The following is a 15,850-nucleotide window of genomic DNA, read 5'->3' on the forward strand; positions in this document are numbered from 1 at the left end:
ATTTTGATATAGATAAAATGAATTTTACTTTTCACAATTGTGGGAATACTAGATAGGCAATGGAAATACTAATAAATGTATTTTATGAAAATAATAATACGTTTTCCAACTATAGAGCAAAATAATCAGTGAAAGAGAATGAGAGAATGAACAACACGACGTCAATAGCTGTTGCAGCTCCTAATTTAGTCTTTCAGATTGTTTCTACTTTTGTGGTTCTAACTTTTCTTTGATCGACTTTGAATTTGTCGGAGATGTCTCCTTACTATGGTTTGGGAAGGACTTTACTACGTATTTCTGAATGCATCCTACGATCGCTTTTCTCTTGGCTATTAAGAATGCTATACATAACAATGATAACCCAATTCATCTTTTTCGAATCACATCCTTCGTTTGTCGAGCAAATCGCATTTTTCTTTCTTTCTATTACTTTTTTTCTATCATATTTGAAATTTAAATATCTATCCCAACATTTTTCTATGCATACATGAACATATGCATATGCTCCGAGAAAAGGTGAAAAAAATAAGTGCCTAGGAATTGCAGGTATTCCGAACATAAGAGAATTATAATTGTATTATCTACTTGAAGAATTATGCAATTATAAGGAATCCCGACTATTAAGTTGAAGAACTAAATCTTCGAGAATAGTAATTGAGTTGTGAGTGACTCATTTATTTATTACTAGTTATAATTAAATGGTTATAATCGTAAAAGCAGCTTTGAAAATGTATCTCTAAACTGAATAATAAAATTAGTGGTTATTTTAATAAATTAATTAATGATATTTAGTAATAAATGATTTTGTAATTGATTGAATTTATGTCGGGTGATGTGCTTTAATTACACATGTCTATGTGGATGAAATTGAGAATAAATTTTGATATGCAAATGCAGGAAAGTTATGTGTTTGCTATATACATAAAAGCTCATTATCCAAATATGTATATATTATAATGATTAAATGATGATTAGCAAGTATGAGGAAAGTAAGAGAATTTATAGAAATATTTTATGATAATAATTTTCATTTTTATTTTAATAAGAATTGGCAGGTAATTCTCATAAAAAATGAATTCATTATAATAATATTTGGTCATTCTGATAAACAAATAACATTATGTACAAGTATACACAGATAGACGCGCGCGCGCGCGCGCATACGTACATATATATATATATATATATGTGTGTGTGTGTGTGTGTGTGTGTATGCATGTGTGTGTAGTTGTAATATTAATCATACTATACTCGTTGTAGTACGATAAAAGCGGTAAAAATCAATTTTTTTATCTTCATATGTTCTTTATATAATCTTATCCATTTAATATTCATCTCAATTGCATGAAATCAACTTAAACATTTTTATATCAATGATGAGTTTGAAAATAAACTACGATTTATAGGTAATAATAGATTTCGTATAACTATTTCGATTACAAAATTTGCAACGAAAGATTAATACATTTAATAGTACCGTTATAAATATTCAAATACAAATACAAATAAATGGAAATTATTCAGAATAAATGATTGAGTAGATTTTAATTTTTGTACAATCGACTATTCTCGTTAAAGTTATCGCGCACATTCTCGGTTAGATGCTTATGTCTGTAATATACCCAGCTCGATTAATTCGAAATCTAATAATAAGAGCTACGCAATTACGTTGTCCTTTCGCTATGTTAAACAACGAAGAGAACATCGACTCGATGCCAGTCTTACGGATAAATTCCAAGGTTTCGAACCTACAAGGGACAGTGCTGAGTTGGCAATGATAAGAAGTATTGTTGAAAGACGAGACTCCGTACGACTCAGCAGCAAGTTGATTCAGCAGACGGAAAGCAGGAAGAGCTCAGCCTTATGGGAAATAGCGAGGAGATCCGTCCTCTCGGATCACTCACTCGTTCGTCGGGAAATCCGAGGATGTCACGAGACGATGTTTTTCTCGGAGCAGACACGCAGAAAAGCCATAGTATCGCGAAGAATTTAACTCGATCAATTATTGCAGTACTTATCCGTCAACAATAATTGAAGGTCTTTGGAATGAAAGTGACGAATTACCCCAGGAGTAATTTAACATAGACATTTATTAATTAAACGATAAAGAAAGGTTGAGTTAATTATTTCAATAAAACATTGGAATTTGTGCTAAGTGGAGAGAAGACTGAATAAAGACACGGGATATTTCTCTTTTGTCTAAAGGAACAACGAAATAATAATTGAATATAAATTTATAAATAAGCTTTAGAATTGAGAAGTAAATAGACGAAGGAATGACAATACATTTACTTATTCGTTTATTTTGGAAGCTTCGTCGCACGAAGCTTACGGGAAGCTTAAACGAGCCGCAATTTCTTTTAACTTTGAAGGCTTGAATTTCTTAATGAAATAACCTTAGAATATTATAAAAAAAAAAAAAAAAAAAAAAAAAAAAAAAAACACACTTCCAGCTCAAAGCTTCTTCTACCGATTCAAAGCTTTCGAGTAGCTAGAATCGTTTCATTATTGACAAAATGAAAAGCATCTCCTGCGACCGAACTATCAGCCGTGGCGAATATTTTTGTTGACAATAATGTACTACCACGACTAAAGGGTACGGCAGGGGTCAAGGAAATTCGCCTATGATTTCCCGCCTCGGATCGAACTAGCGTCGAGTGACGCAGTTACCGTTGCCGCCGAAACACGCACTCTGACAGTTTATCGGTTAATATTGAACAATTGAATGCAGCTTTCCCAGTGGACCAATCGACGATTCCATCGAGTCGTAATATCCATGCTAGCCAGTGTAAACATGTTGCTGCGTACATCTCGGGCTTTCGCTCTCGCGCACAAATCCAAGCGGAACTACGACGGAAGCAGTGTCGAGAATTCGATGTATAAACGACCTCCCGTGACTGACAGAGGCAAGAGAAAGAGACCCGAGAGAGACGAACACACACACGCGCACAGAGAGAGAGAGAGAGAGAGAGAGAGAGAGAAACGTACGTGCATGCATAGGGGTGCATGAGAGAATGATTTCTAATCTGCTCAATCTTAATCCGAATGGAATAAATTTCACTTTTTCATTTTTACATATTTACGTGCATCTGAGTCTCTGTCTGCCTATGTATGCATATTTTATTTATTACGATCAATCTATTTAGTCTCATTTTTCGTCTCTTAAGTAAATAATAAATTTATATTACTGAAACACTTTATTTCTCCACTTTCTCAACTAACAAGCTATGTCTATTTGGATTATAATTTCGATAGGAAAAATGAGAAAAGTTACGACATTTTTTTTTTTATACAACCGTTTCAACAGTATTTATTTTACTCTACAGTCTTTAATCATTTATTCGTTCATTCATTTAGTCGCTTTTTACATACAATTACAAATATAAGAGCAATTGATAATTTAATTTAAACAATTATACTTACAATACTTAAAATTTAAAATTTATGCATATCTCATTTTCGTAAAAATAATGTTACTTTCTTAATAATTCGCAAGATTCCCGAATATTAGTATCTTTAAAATAATGAATACCGCCTTTATTAAACATTATAAACATATTATCTATTAACATATTTCACGGAATATAAAAAAAAATTCCGTATTATAACTATTATTGATTTTCTAAATTCTTTTTATTTAAATGTTTTGCGGATTTTTTTTGTTTTTTTTTTTTATTTTTTTATATAAGAACAACTTTTTTGATTTTCTTTTACCGTCCGACCGTGGAAATCCGAAATCTGATATACTCTTGTAAGCGTCACTTACTCATGTTAGTACAAAGAAAGAAGAAAAAAAAAGTAAAAAGTTGATCTCGCCATATGGAGAAGAGCAGAGCCGATCACTAATATTAAACTGAAGTCCAATGTCCATTTCCTGGACGCTTCATTACCAATCATTAATATTATTCACTATCGCGCCACCACATACGGAACAAGAGCAACAGAGACGAAGTAAAATTATATAGGTCGAAAGTGGTTAGTCAACCCCTTTCCTCCCCATCAGTCGAGCTCTTTCACGAGTTTCACGCGACCACGGATCGATCACAGGCTCCAGCCGCTTGTATCAGAGGCTCCAAAAGGACGAAAGTGGACGCTTCGCTGCCAACGAACTACATATATTGTGCGGGTGGCGTTAACAGTTTCCGGCAAGTTGACGAGCTTTCGGATCTATGGCGTTGCTCCCACGATAGGCTCTAAAGGACAATGGCTGGCCATTAGAATACTCTCGCATCGATATAAACGGCCCCTTGCCACCCTCGCCTTGCTCCCTTCGCACGCATGTCTTTTCACTCCAATATCTTACTCGCATTAAATTGACACTATGGCTGCATACGAATTTCGCGATTTGGAAAATTCAAGCCCTTAAATCAGCGCTATTGTTCTTGATTTCGGAGTGGTCATAGTGCTCGCTCCGAGAACACTTTAAAAATATATTTAACCTTCGTTTTGCAATCAAATCAATTAACCCATTACTCATAAGGATCACCGTGAGTGAATTAATAATCATAAAAATGAGTTTTGAATGAGTTTTCCGAAATTTTAAATATTTGATAAATATGTATAATGTGTTAATGGCTGCCGAGTAACGAGAGACTGTTGTTATGTATCTATTTTATTGAAATTTAAGAGAATCGTTAGGCTCTAGGTAATTATGAACCAAATTGTCTGTATTAAGTCGCTGCGATACAATTAAAGGCCTAACGTAGTCTTTTATTATAATTTGAATAATAAACTCTCTTTGCTCTCTCTAATCATAAATTAGACTATAAGTGAATAAAAATATGTACGTTTGTCTTGTAGTCAGCAATTCATGCCCGCATGCGAAACAAATTTATATTCTAATTTTTCAAACTTCTTTCCGCAATTTTATTCATGCTGAGTTATTTAAATAAGCCTACGACATCACAATTTCTATTAAAATGTCAAATCCAAGTTCACTTATTGATTTGCGAGCTTGATTCGTCGTTGATTAGAAGTAACAGTGATAAACTCAATACGATAAGGGCGAAGGGAGCTGGTTGCTTAATTTTTCGTCGTCCTAAACTATCGCGAGCTTTCGCGTGACTCAACAACTGCGAGGGTACTTAAACTCAAGGGATGGAGGGATAGAGGGATAGAGGAGGATAGAGGACATTTAACCGCAGGAGACTACAATACGAATTCAATCCGATGGTCACACAAGGCTGTTTCGGTCGAGAGTAACGAACTTCCGGAAGTGGAACGTGATTATCCACTTGACGGAGGTAACTGTAAATTGTGTCTAGTAGAAAGTTGTCGATTTTTCGAGCCAGTCGTTCTATATAAATCGATCTTGTAAATCAGTCGATTACAACGCTATTTAAACGGATAATCCAATGTTCTATGTCCAATTCATCATTGATAATATGGTAGTGGAAGAAAATTGATTAGAAAAGCAGAGTAGATGATATTAAATAGATTGCGAAATTTATGTAATTATTATTCCTTTAAATACATAAATATCGAATAGCTCATTAAATATTCTTATATGGAATAAGGGAGTTAAGTAGACATTTAAGTACCAAGCATAGAGAACTTCATTTTCATCATCAGGCATAGGTTGATGCATCATCTATTGTACACATAAGTTGTTGATATATAGGAGAGGAAGTCATGGTAAATGCTACGTATTTTTTTTTTTTTTTTTTTGGAATTATATTAAAAATACAGAAGCTAAGAGCTAAAAATAAGAAAAGAATCATGATTGCACAATGTTCTCTATATGTATAATATGTGTAAAAGACTATTTCATAGTCTACAGATTATATTTAAAATTAAAAAAAAAGAAGGCAAATAACCACAAATAATGCATCAATGCTTGATGCTCCGGAAAATAATATTATATAGGCATATTTATATGATAATATATTTCTATGATGATAAATTATTTCAAACAATGTAAATAATTTTTTATTCCCCATGAGAGCAGTCTTTTTATCTATCAAGAAACTCATTTCATAATCAATGCTGCATTCTTTCATCTTCGGTCAACAATCTTGCTGGCACTTATTTATTATCTAGGAAATTAAGATATACACCAATGAAAATATATATACCAAGCAATATTTATTTTGATGGAAGGTGCTTACATTCTCTACAAATAATTATTTCTATAGATATAGAAAAATTGGTATTCTAAATCAATATTATTTCAGCAAACAGCATTCTGTGCTTAAAAAATAGCGATATAAAAATTAATGTAATATGTTATATGTAATTTGTTCAATGTTTCTTTATTAATTAAAGATCGTTTTACATATCGATAGAAAATACTATTTACTCTTTATGCTTATATTCACACACACGCACGCACGCACACACATCATATGCTGTAATATAATACTTATGAATATATTTTATGGTTGTAAATGGTGTTTAGAGTATATCACGTATAAAAAAAAAAAAAAAATCCGATTGTTTTATTATAGTTTCAAGACAATATGATTTCTAATGTAAAAACATTTAAATAGTTATTAAGCACAGAGTATTGAGAAAATGCAAAACAAAGCAACCATTCCAAATCAAAGTAGTTTCATAAATTAATTCAAGATTGATGAAAACTTGAGGAATTATCATTAATTAAATTTAAGACAAGTATAAACCTATTGCGGATGCGATACTCCGTTTAATTAGCTAAAGGAGAGAGAAGTACGTAGCTGTTTCTCACCATCTGTCGTTTTAACCGACTCCATTTTGTCGATGAGAGGAAAAAGGAGTAGGAGGGAGTAGCGGGATATTGCGACATGCGCGGATATTGAGAATCGTTGATTGAAGTCTAGAACGTCGGACTTCCAAAAAATTGGGTAACGAATACTTGTTCTCGATAATATCGAATTGTACTTTTCATTCAAATGGGTATTTTTCACATTTTATTTATCTCGCTTACCCTCTTCACCCATTAGAAATACGAAAATTTTAATTCTAATCGGTTAATAATGATAAATTGTATGTATCCAGTGTATGCATTCTAAATTTTTCTAAATTTGTGCATTTGTGCACTATTGCGATATTTTATTAAAATATATCGAGCATGATCTTCTAATTATTCATTTGCATACTAAAATGTGTTTATTTTGTCGTATGGGCGTAAATGTTTTGGAAAAATAAAATTGTCCCCTATATAAAATTGGGCTTTTGAGAATTATTTGAATGCAATGAATGAAAATAAAAAAAAAAAAAAAAAAAAAAAAAAAATTAGCTTAATATAAAAATTAATACCCTGTGAAATTACTTTTAAAAGTGAATTTTTAACATTTTTAAAATTGTTTCAAGTAGTCTACAGAAAAGTATATTTGTGCCGTCATTATGGATAATTTTCCAATGTCGGCAAAAGAATTTTTTAGCAATATAATAATAACAAGTGACTCGTAATTATAATTAAAAACATTACAGACTAAAAGCTGAAAAATTTTGTATGAAATGCTGCAAGATTAAGTTTTATAAGCCAAATGTAATAAACGTTGCTCCGGTGATGATAGAAAACTTAGTATCTGCAATTGAAAAACCGAGTGCTTTTTAGCTTCATTAAAAATTGTACTTGCTTACATCAACAAATTTAATCCAAGTATCTCGAGATTTTTTTCAATTACGCAATTAACGACGAACGAAGTTTAAAAAAAAAAAAAAAAAACAAAAGGGGGAAAACAACTTGAATTGATAAATTCAAGTTTCAATTGGGAGATTGTTACGCGACATCGCATAGAATTGATAATAAATTGCTCGACTCGCGTACGGGAGCTACGTAGCTAAATATTAATGGCTAAAACTGTGAATCAAATAATCGTAAAAAAGATAATTATTCAAACGTAATGCTCATAAATTATTGTACTACACAAGGGGCGATAGTTCATTAAATAAGAGACAATTTTAATTTTCACATATAACGGGCGAAATAGAGCAAGCGTTTCAATTTACATTAAAATCAGGTAATACCTCGCTCACTTCTTTGGCGAAAATGGCAAAAGAAAAAAAAAAAAAAAAAAAAAAAAAAGAGAGAGAGAGAATTGCGGAACGAAATCACAAATTTTGCCAATTAGCTGCAAAACGTATGCGAATCTCTCGTCCAGGGTAAACTTCGCGGATGAGATGTCTGAGCGGCCTGCCCCACCTACTTTATCTTACCGTCCCTCCCGGCGCGCGACGCAACACGATTAAAATGCAGACGAGTCGGAAATCGGGTAGGCGAACCGCGGGAAAATCGTCCTCTCGGATTATTTTAAGTGGCTTAACGAATCCTCGCATCTACCGTCCGGAATCCAGCGCCTCTTCCTGCGCGCATTGTGGCCCTCGCCATACGGCCTCCCGCGCGAATAAATCAGGAGAGCAGTTTTCGCGGGTCTTTCGCGGTTAACAACGACAAATAACAACGATAATGGAATCTCACCTCCATTCGCTCCTCCGCCATCCCCTCCTCGTTTCTCCACTCCCCTCCCCGCCACAACATATACCCCCTCCCCCCTGCCCCTCCCGTCGCGCCACCACAAACTCCCCTCGACGCCTCGCCGATGCTCGCCAACCATGCCGCCCCGACCACCACCTCATGTCCCCACCTCGAGCACGCGGGGATTCGCAACTGGATGTTCCGCGAATACGCTCGTTACTTTTGTCGCGCTATAGTTCTGGTTAAGCGCGTTAATATAACGATAATGGAATCTTTGCAGTCGCGGCCCTGACAACCGCTCGCCGACAATGCAATTACGCGCTACTACCGCGTTATAATAACTGCGCCTGGCGAAAAAAGTCGCGCGGTGGGGGGAATGCGCTGCACATTCGGCAAGCAGCCCCAGGCAAGAGCCTGTGTTTCGTCCTCGTGCCCCGGGTGTCCCAATGTCTCTCTTTGTCTGCGAATCATCCGACGCCGTAAATCTCTCGCGATCTTTGCGTGGAGCTCTTACGCATTACCACGAACGGCAATATTTTTATGTACTTTTTCATTACTTGCGTTTTATATTTCTCAGGTTATAACTGCAGCTCGTAAAGCGAGACGGACATTAATTGTATTCCGCGACATTAGGAACCATTCTTGTTCTGCAATTAGCCACTTTTGCCAGTAATTTACAAAGACATAAAATCATTGTTATCGGGACGAAGGACGAAGGTTTGACGCGCCGGCAACTAATCATGCCCCAACTGCTTTACATAACTTTTAAATAGGATCGGATTTAGTTAGGGATACGCGTAATATAAGGGGATAATTTCATGAAACACAAAGAACTTAATGACATCGGCCTTTTCATGATATTCATTATGCCATTGCTTTACAGCACTGTGAATTTAGCTAACGTTACATTCGCTAAAACTAACGTAATTATCGTGTCTGTGTAATATAAAATTAATCTTGACATAATGTTTATGATTTAATCGCGTTTATATCATACTCCGCATGACTTTAAAAATAGAAATACTAAAATTTGAAACTGACTGAAACTTGCTCAATTATTCTGAAAATAAAAATGCTATTTTAAGCCGACTCGGTTCATTATGATTATTTAAAATTTTAAAAACTACTTAGATATAGCATCTGTACTAGAAAGCTTTTCACCTATCAAGTTTTCCGTATAATTTTCTCATTTAAGAGCCAACGTTTCCAATGATAGAAAATAATTAGACTAGAATTATTACAAATCTTATTACTAATTAACGTTATTTCGATCTTAGTTTTATTACATTTACTTTATTTCATAACGAATGGAGTAAACAATTTAATTTGTATAATTATTGTATGTCCATATTATGCGTATGCGTATGCGTATATTTATGTGTAGACAATTATATGTATGTGAAAGAATGAAGCATTCATCAAAAAACCATGTTTGACATTATTAAAAAAAAATTACAAAACATTACGCTTACGTTTCTCGAGTACAGAACATATGTGGAAAAATTATTAAAATTTTATGAAAAAATCTCCTAACGAAATAATAATTGGAATGAGCTTTAAATTGTTGATGCGCCTAAACGAATAAAACAGAATGCCGCGTTTTAATTTCAGTTAAGAAACTTAATTCCATTATTTAAAACTAATATCGTTCCATACGATTACGATTGAAAAAATAAAAATAAAATAAAATAAGCAGACGAAATGCCGCATTATTCGTGTGATGAGTGAACAACAGTGGGGGAATTCATTAGAAATAGACAGGATTATGTAATTGACTACATTATGCATGCGGCTAATCACATTTCGGAAATCGAAAACGATCGTTCAGGACAATTTATCTTAAGACAGCAGATCGTAGTTCGCAATAACTATAATAACTTCTTAATCAGTCGTTAAGAGCATGAAAAATATTAGGAAAATGAATCTCGTTGATTAGGACCGTTTTTTTTACTCATAAATAATTGAAACGTTTGTTTGGAAATAGAAATTTTTCTCCCCATTGTATAAAATTCATTAAGCTTCGAACATCAAACAGTTAAATTTATAATTTATAATATTGCCATATTTCAAAAATACACATTACTCGAGTGATTTCTAATCTGAGAGTAACGTAAATACATTTGAACTTTAACAAATTAAAAATGTATATTGAAACAACTTTAGTATTTTAATAAAATACATTATGAAATGGTATTTCATTTTTGTACAATAGAATTGATTGAAGCAAATATTTGTATATGGAATGAAAAATAACGTAATATAAAATTTCATCTTATACATTCCTAAAATTCGACAGAATTCGATAAAGCCATTAATGTGTACAGTAATTACGTCCGCGGTGTCGATAAAAATATTAAAATCCTGCGGAAATTGCAACTTCCAAGCTTCAATGTCGCAACCAATACTTTAGCTCCATCCACGCGCACACCCACGCGACCACCCACATTCGTGTGCATGTATGCGTGTATGCGAGCATACGTGTACTTATGATTTTATGCGCGCGCGTGTGCGTGTGTCTGCCCGTGTGTTCGCGCGTTCGTGCGTGTGTCTGTCCGTGTGTACATGCGTACGTATGTATGCATGCATATGTACGTGCGTGGACGCTTGGGTGCGCAACTCCATACATTCGCAAACAGTAGACACCGACACACGCATAAACACACGAATCATGAACGACTCGAAGTTCTCTGGTTTCCCTTTGAGAGTCTTTTCATCGCACGTCTCGCGTGAGCCCTCATTAATCAGTGGAAACCCGTAGATGCAATTATCCGGTAGTAATTAACTTCTCGAACTCTATCTTTGTCGAAGTACCTTACCAGCTCTTCTATAAGTACGAGAGAGAGAGATGAAATTCTTTAAAAAAAATTGCTGTGTGGGTGAAGCTCGATTGTTGGGCGAGGGGTGGGTCCCCCCACCCACCCCTTACTGTTTTATACTGGGTTTACTGTCTTAAACAAATGGAGAAAAAAAAAGAAGGAGAAAATGATTGGAGAAAAGGAAAGAAGATTGAGAAGGTGCGGAAGGAAAAGACGAGAAAGAAAAAAGATGGGAATAGGGCGACAGTAATGTTAGGGAGGGGTGTGATACAGACGGAGCCACATTTTAAACGGACCAATGACAAGCGAAATAGAAAGAATCAAAGGGCTCGGTGAGGGCCGACGATGAATATGAATGTGAACAAGATGTGGAAAGGGTGGCTTAAAAGGGCACGAGACTGACAGATTTGAATTTTAGCAGATTACCATGTATTATATCTAATTAACATTCTCCTGTATTTTTTTTTGCGCCGACTATTGCAATTTGAAATAATTTGTTAATTTTTATCTTTTTTAGTCATTTTTTCTTTTAGTCTTGACAATTATATTTCACGATTAGGCAGGTCATAGTTGGATAAAGATTACATGATATTCATCAAATACTATTCATTCAAAAGACTGATTTTTGTTTCTTTTTGATATTAAATATCGAAAAACATTGAATTTAACGAAAAACATTTGGACAATTAGGCGAAAGTTTTAATGAAATTTTTTACACACAGCAAAAGATTTAATAACATTTTTCTAAATATGTCAAACATAAGTTTCATACTACTTAACCATTGTATCGAATAATAATTGGCTCTCATTTATTTTTTAATAAATTTATAACTTTTCGAATAATTACATTGCAGTTTATACTAACGGCGTTGTACTTTAGAAGTTACGAAATAGATTTGAAAATTTCAGAATAAAATTCACGGACAATACTATAAAATTTTATAAAAATCGTTTACAAATTTATGAACAACTGGCCAACGCATTAACTAAAGTAACTTTCATAATCAGTAATTTTGACTCGTGAATTTCATGTAAAATAAAGAAAGAAAAATAAGTATATAATATTTTTAAAAATTAGAACTCTAATGTGTAAAATTTCAGCTGGGAAATTTTATATAATACATGATTGAAGTGGTAATTGTATCGCACAATGTGTACTATATATGTATAAGTAATAGAGTGATGTAACGTCGTAATCAATCGATTAATTTACATTAATTAAGAATAGTTTGTATGATGCAATAATATACGAAACTCTTAAGATTATCTCTCGTTTAGAAGAATGCAATGTTATTGTGTCGTTTAATCAACGAAACAGTTGGTGCACAATGCGCCAATGTCAAAATATACAAGGTTAGCACAAATATCAGAAGATGAGGAAATAAATAGAATGAGAAAGGCGGCAGAGAAAGAAAAATTAATAAAAATGATGAAAAATGAAGAAAAAGAGAGGAGATAGATTGTAAGTTTCGATCCGATGAAGTCGTTCTTTGGAATTATTCGGGTTAGCCCTGAAACAGTGAATGGCTGGCAGCTTTTGCACCAGAAACTAATTTAACTCTCTATCTCTCTCTCTCTCTCTCTCTCTCTCTCTCTCTCTGTCTTTCTTGCTTCCTTATCATCCCTTCATCCCTCTAAGCCCCTTGCTTTTGGGGTCGAATACAGAACTGTCCGCATCTGTCTCTTTTGCTTTCTCATTCTCTCACTCTGGTGCTTATTCTCGGAGATCGGAGAGCGATCATTGCGACGCGACAAGTGAGAACGCGCAAATACATTACATCTGTGAGGTGAAAACGGATTAAATAGGATTGATGGACTATTTCTGTCGAACGGGTGACAATTTCGAAGTGAACTACTATACTTGTTGTTGAGTGGGGCACACGTAGACATGAATGGCTAACGCGATAAATTGAAATAGTCACGATGTTTATAATGCATCTATTAAGGTGTATTGAAGAAATAGTAGAAAGCATTATAAAGTGATGAAAGTTATAAGTTATTTAATCAATGCTTAAGATGATATGTAGGTTTTTTTTTTTTTTTTTTTTTTTTTTTTGAGAGAGACTCGAACCATTAGTAATATATAATCAAGAAATTTTTATATTAATGTAATAGTAATAATAATAATAATTAATAGGATGATATTAATTTTTCATGAAGAAAAATTAATTATTATGAATCAACAAAAATGAAATAGAGTTTTACAATCATTTATATTGTAATCAAAAAGAAAATTAATAAATAAATCAAGTCGAACAAGCAGATAGAATTGATTTGAAATTTCTTCTTCATCATGGAAATAAAAATTCATCACTCAACTTATATAACTTAGTTTGTTGTTCCATACTCGTTGAAATTAGTTAATATTTCAGAAAAATCTTTTTCAAATTCTGCATAGATTTTCATGAAAATTCAGAAGATCATGTTATCTTTGAGAATCCACGCGTCGTTAAAATTGCCAAGAATCAGCTAGAATATGAAAATACGCAATTAAAGTTGCACTATGTATTGTTACATGTAAATGTAAGTTTACAAAACGACATTATACAGATTTCAAGCGACACTATAGTGTATATATATATATATATATATATATATATATATATATATATTTTAACATTTTGTCCTTGAATTTTTCGAAAAAATTAATCCTTGCTTAGATTATTTGTGTAAAAGTCTCGTTGCTTATATAGAAATGCAATTTAAAGGATATTTAATATTAACGAGTAATAATAACATGAAGAGGAAGGGAATGAAGAAGAAACTTAAGATAATGAGAAGTGGCGGTGGTGCCGGTGGTGTGATGGGGTGGGGGGATGGGGGGGGGGGGGAGGGGGAGGGGGGGATGGAGTTTGTTGTGCCTTGCACACATAAAATGCCGGATTCATCATAAATTACGACTAAGAGTGCATTATACATAAGATATAATTTGCGAGTAAAGGTGCGAGAAAGAGAGTATGTTTAAAATTCAGTTTCGCATAACTCGGTGAAACTTTAAAGTTCCCACGATGCAGACCGACTACTTGAAATTATGCTGAATAAAGTGCATTCTCTCGTATATAAATCGTTGGGCTGCTCCAGCCCTGCCGTTAGCGCCGCCATTTTCTCCACGACGGCTCCCTCCATTCGCGCGAAAGAGATAGAGCGAGGAGCTGATATTGCGCGCGTGCATCCACATGCAGCAGCTGTAAGTTAGAACGAGATACAAGCGGGAGATACAGCACGTCTTCGATTGCTTCTCTTAGTTCTTGGAAAGAGGGACTCTCGTCTCCTCCTTCACTTCTGCGCACACTTTCCTTTCTGGTGCCACTGCCTCCTTCAGTTATAAAACTCGCCGCTCCGTGCCCTGCGCGTCCTTCTTCAGCTCTTCTCCTATTTTTACTCTTTTTCTCTATACCCTCCCCCTCTCGCGGAAAGTGGATCGGAAAGTCGCTTGTACAAAGGTGCTCGAGCGAGAGAGAAAGGTATTGCGTTTTAAAGACATTCTGGAGGGCTATTTTCTCTTTTATTAAAGCACCAAGATGTGTCGAGAGTGACAGAGCTCATTTACATCGATCGCAACCATTACGAGGCTGACTGAAGCCGATTCGTGCCACTACCTCCACTCGATTCTCTCATTGTCTGAAGCTGAAGGCTCTGCCAGATGATTGAGTGGTATCTCCAATTTCTCTGCACCTTGCTTCGGTTATTATTTAAATAAATGGATTATATAAAATTTATTCCGATCGATTTCAGCCTTGCGGTGCTTACCTGCCCGAGCCCCACTACTACGTCCGTAGCGTTTCAAGGTCTTTTTAACTATAACGGACGATTCGATGTTTGTTACAGGGGACTTGAGAAGAGGCGCGAAATAGCGCTGATAAGAAAGAGAAGAAAAAAAAAATATCTGAAATTCTCGCTACGTGCAAGCACTGGGATTGTTAGACGCTGGGTGATGGCTTACATGTAGCCGAGATCGTAGAATGGCTTTTTGTATGACTTACCAGGATCCGAGGAGGGGTGTGATCTCGTGAGTCGACAGAGCTGGAGTGGCAGGTAACGCGTGTCGGCTCGTGGTGGTGACTTTGGTGGGGGAGGCGTCGCGCTGAGGAAACCGCGCTGCAACTCCCATCCGACCTCCTGGATAATCGAAGCCTTACGGAAGTACGGTGTCACCTCGCGCAAGTATTTCACTGCAATAAAAAGGAGTTTTTTCTTTTAATTGGAGTAGCTTGTAGAAACTGGTGCACGATATCATCACACTTGCATGTATTGTACATTTGTATTGTAGCATGATAATTCGTAAAATTGATTTGTCATTTTATGGCGTATATAAAGTAATGCAAGAATGCTGCTACATTCATCATCAACGTTAATCCAGAGATTTAGAATTATAAAATATAATCAATATCTTTAATTCATTCGTTCTTTTATCATCATCATCATCATCATCATCATCATCATCATCATCATTCTTCTTCTTCTTCTTCTTCTTCTTCTTCTTCTTCTTCTTCTATTTAAATTCTTTCAATATGCATTGACGATTTATAATGATATTATTATGTATGGACTTATATTGACATTGAGGTATCGTTTGGAATAGAAAGAGCGCACGGTTGATTAAGCTCGATTAGCAAGCAAAATTCGCCAGATTAAC

The 15,850-nt window shown here is 34.7% G+C and overlaps 1 protein-coding gene across 1 annotated transcript in view; it reads right to left on the reverse strand.

Moving 5' to 3' along the window:
• Window positions 1–15,513, reverse strand: part of Syn1 (Syntrophin-like 1) — a 145,196-nt gene extending 129,683 nt beyond the window's left edge. Inside the window, exons 1-2 of the mRNA XM_011500978.1 lie at window positions 15,472–15,513; window positions 15,198–15,408 (exon numbers count right to left, since the gene is read on the reverse strand). Of these exons, the coding sequence (XP_011499280.1) occupies window positions 15,198–15,408; window positions 15,472–15,513 (253 nt within the window). The remainder of the gene's footprint in view (window positions 1–15,197; window positions 15,409–15,471) is intronic.
• Between the last annotated feature and the right edge of the window lie 337 nt (window positions 15,514–15,850).

The sequence above is a fragment of the Ceratosolen solmsi genome, unplaced genomic scaffold (genome assembly GCF_000503995.2).
Source record: "Ceratosolen solmsi marchali unplaced genomic scaffold, CerSol_1.0 scaffold27, whole genome shotgun sequence".
In the NCBI taxonomy this organism is placed as follows: domain Eukaryota; kingdom Metazoa; phylum Arthropoda; class Insecta; order Hymenoptera; family Agaonidae; genus Ceratosolen; species Ceratosolen solmsi.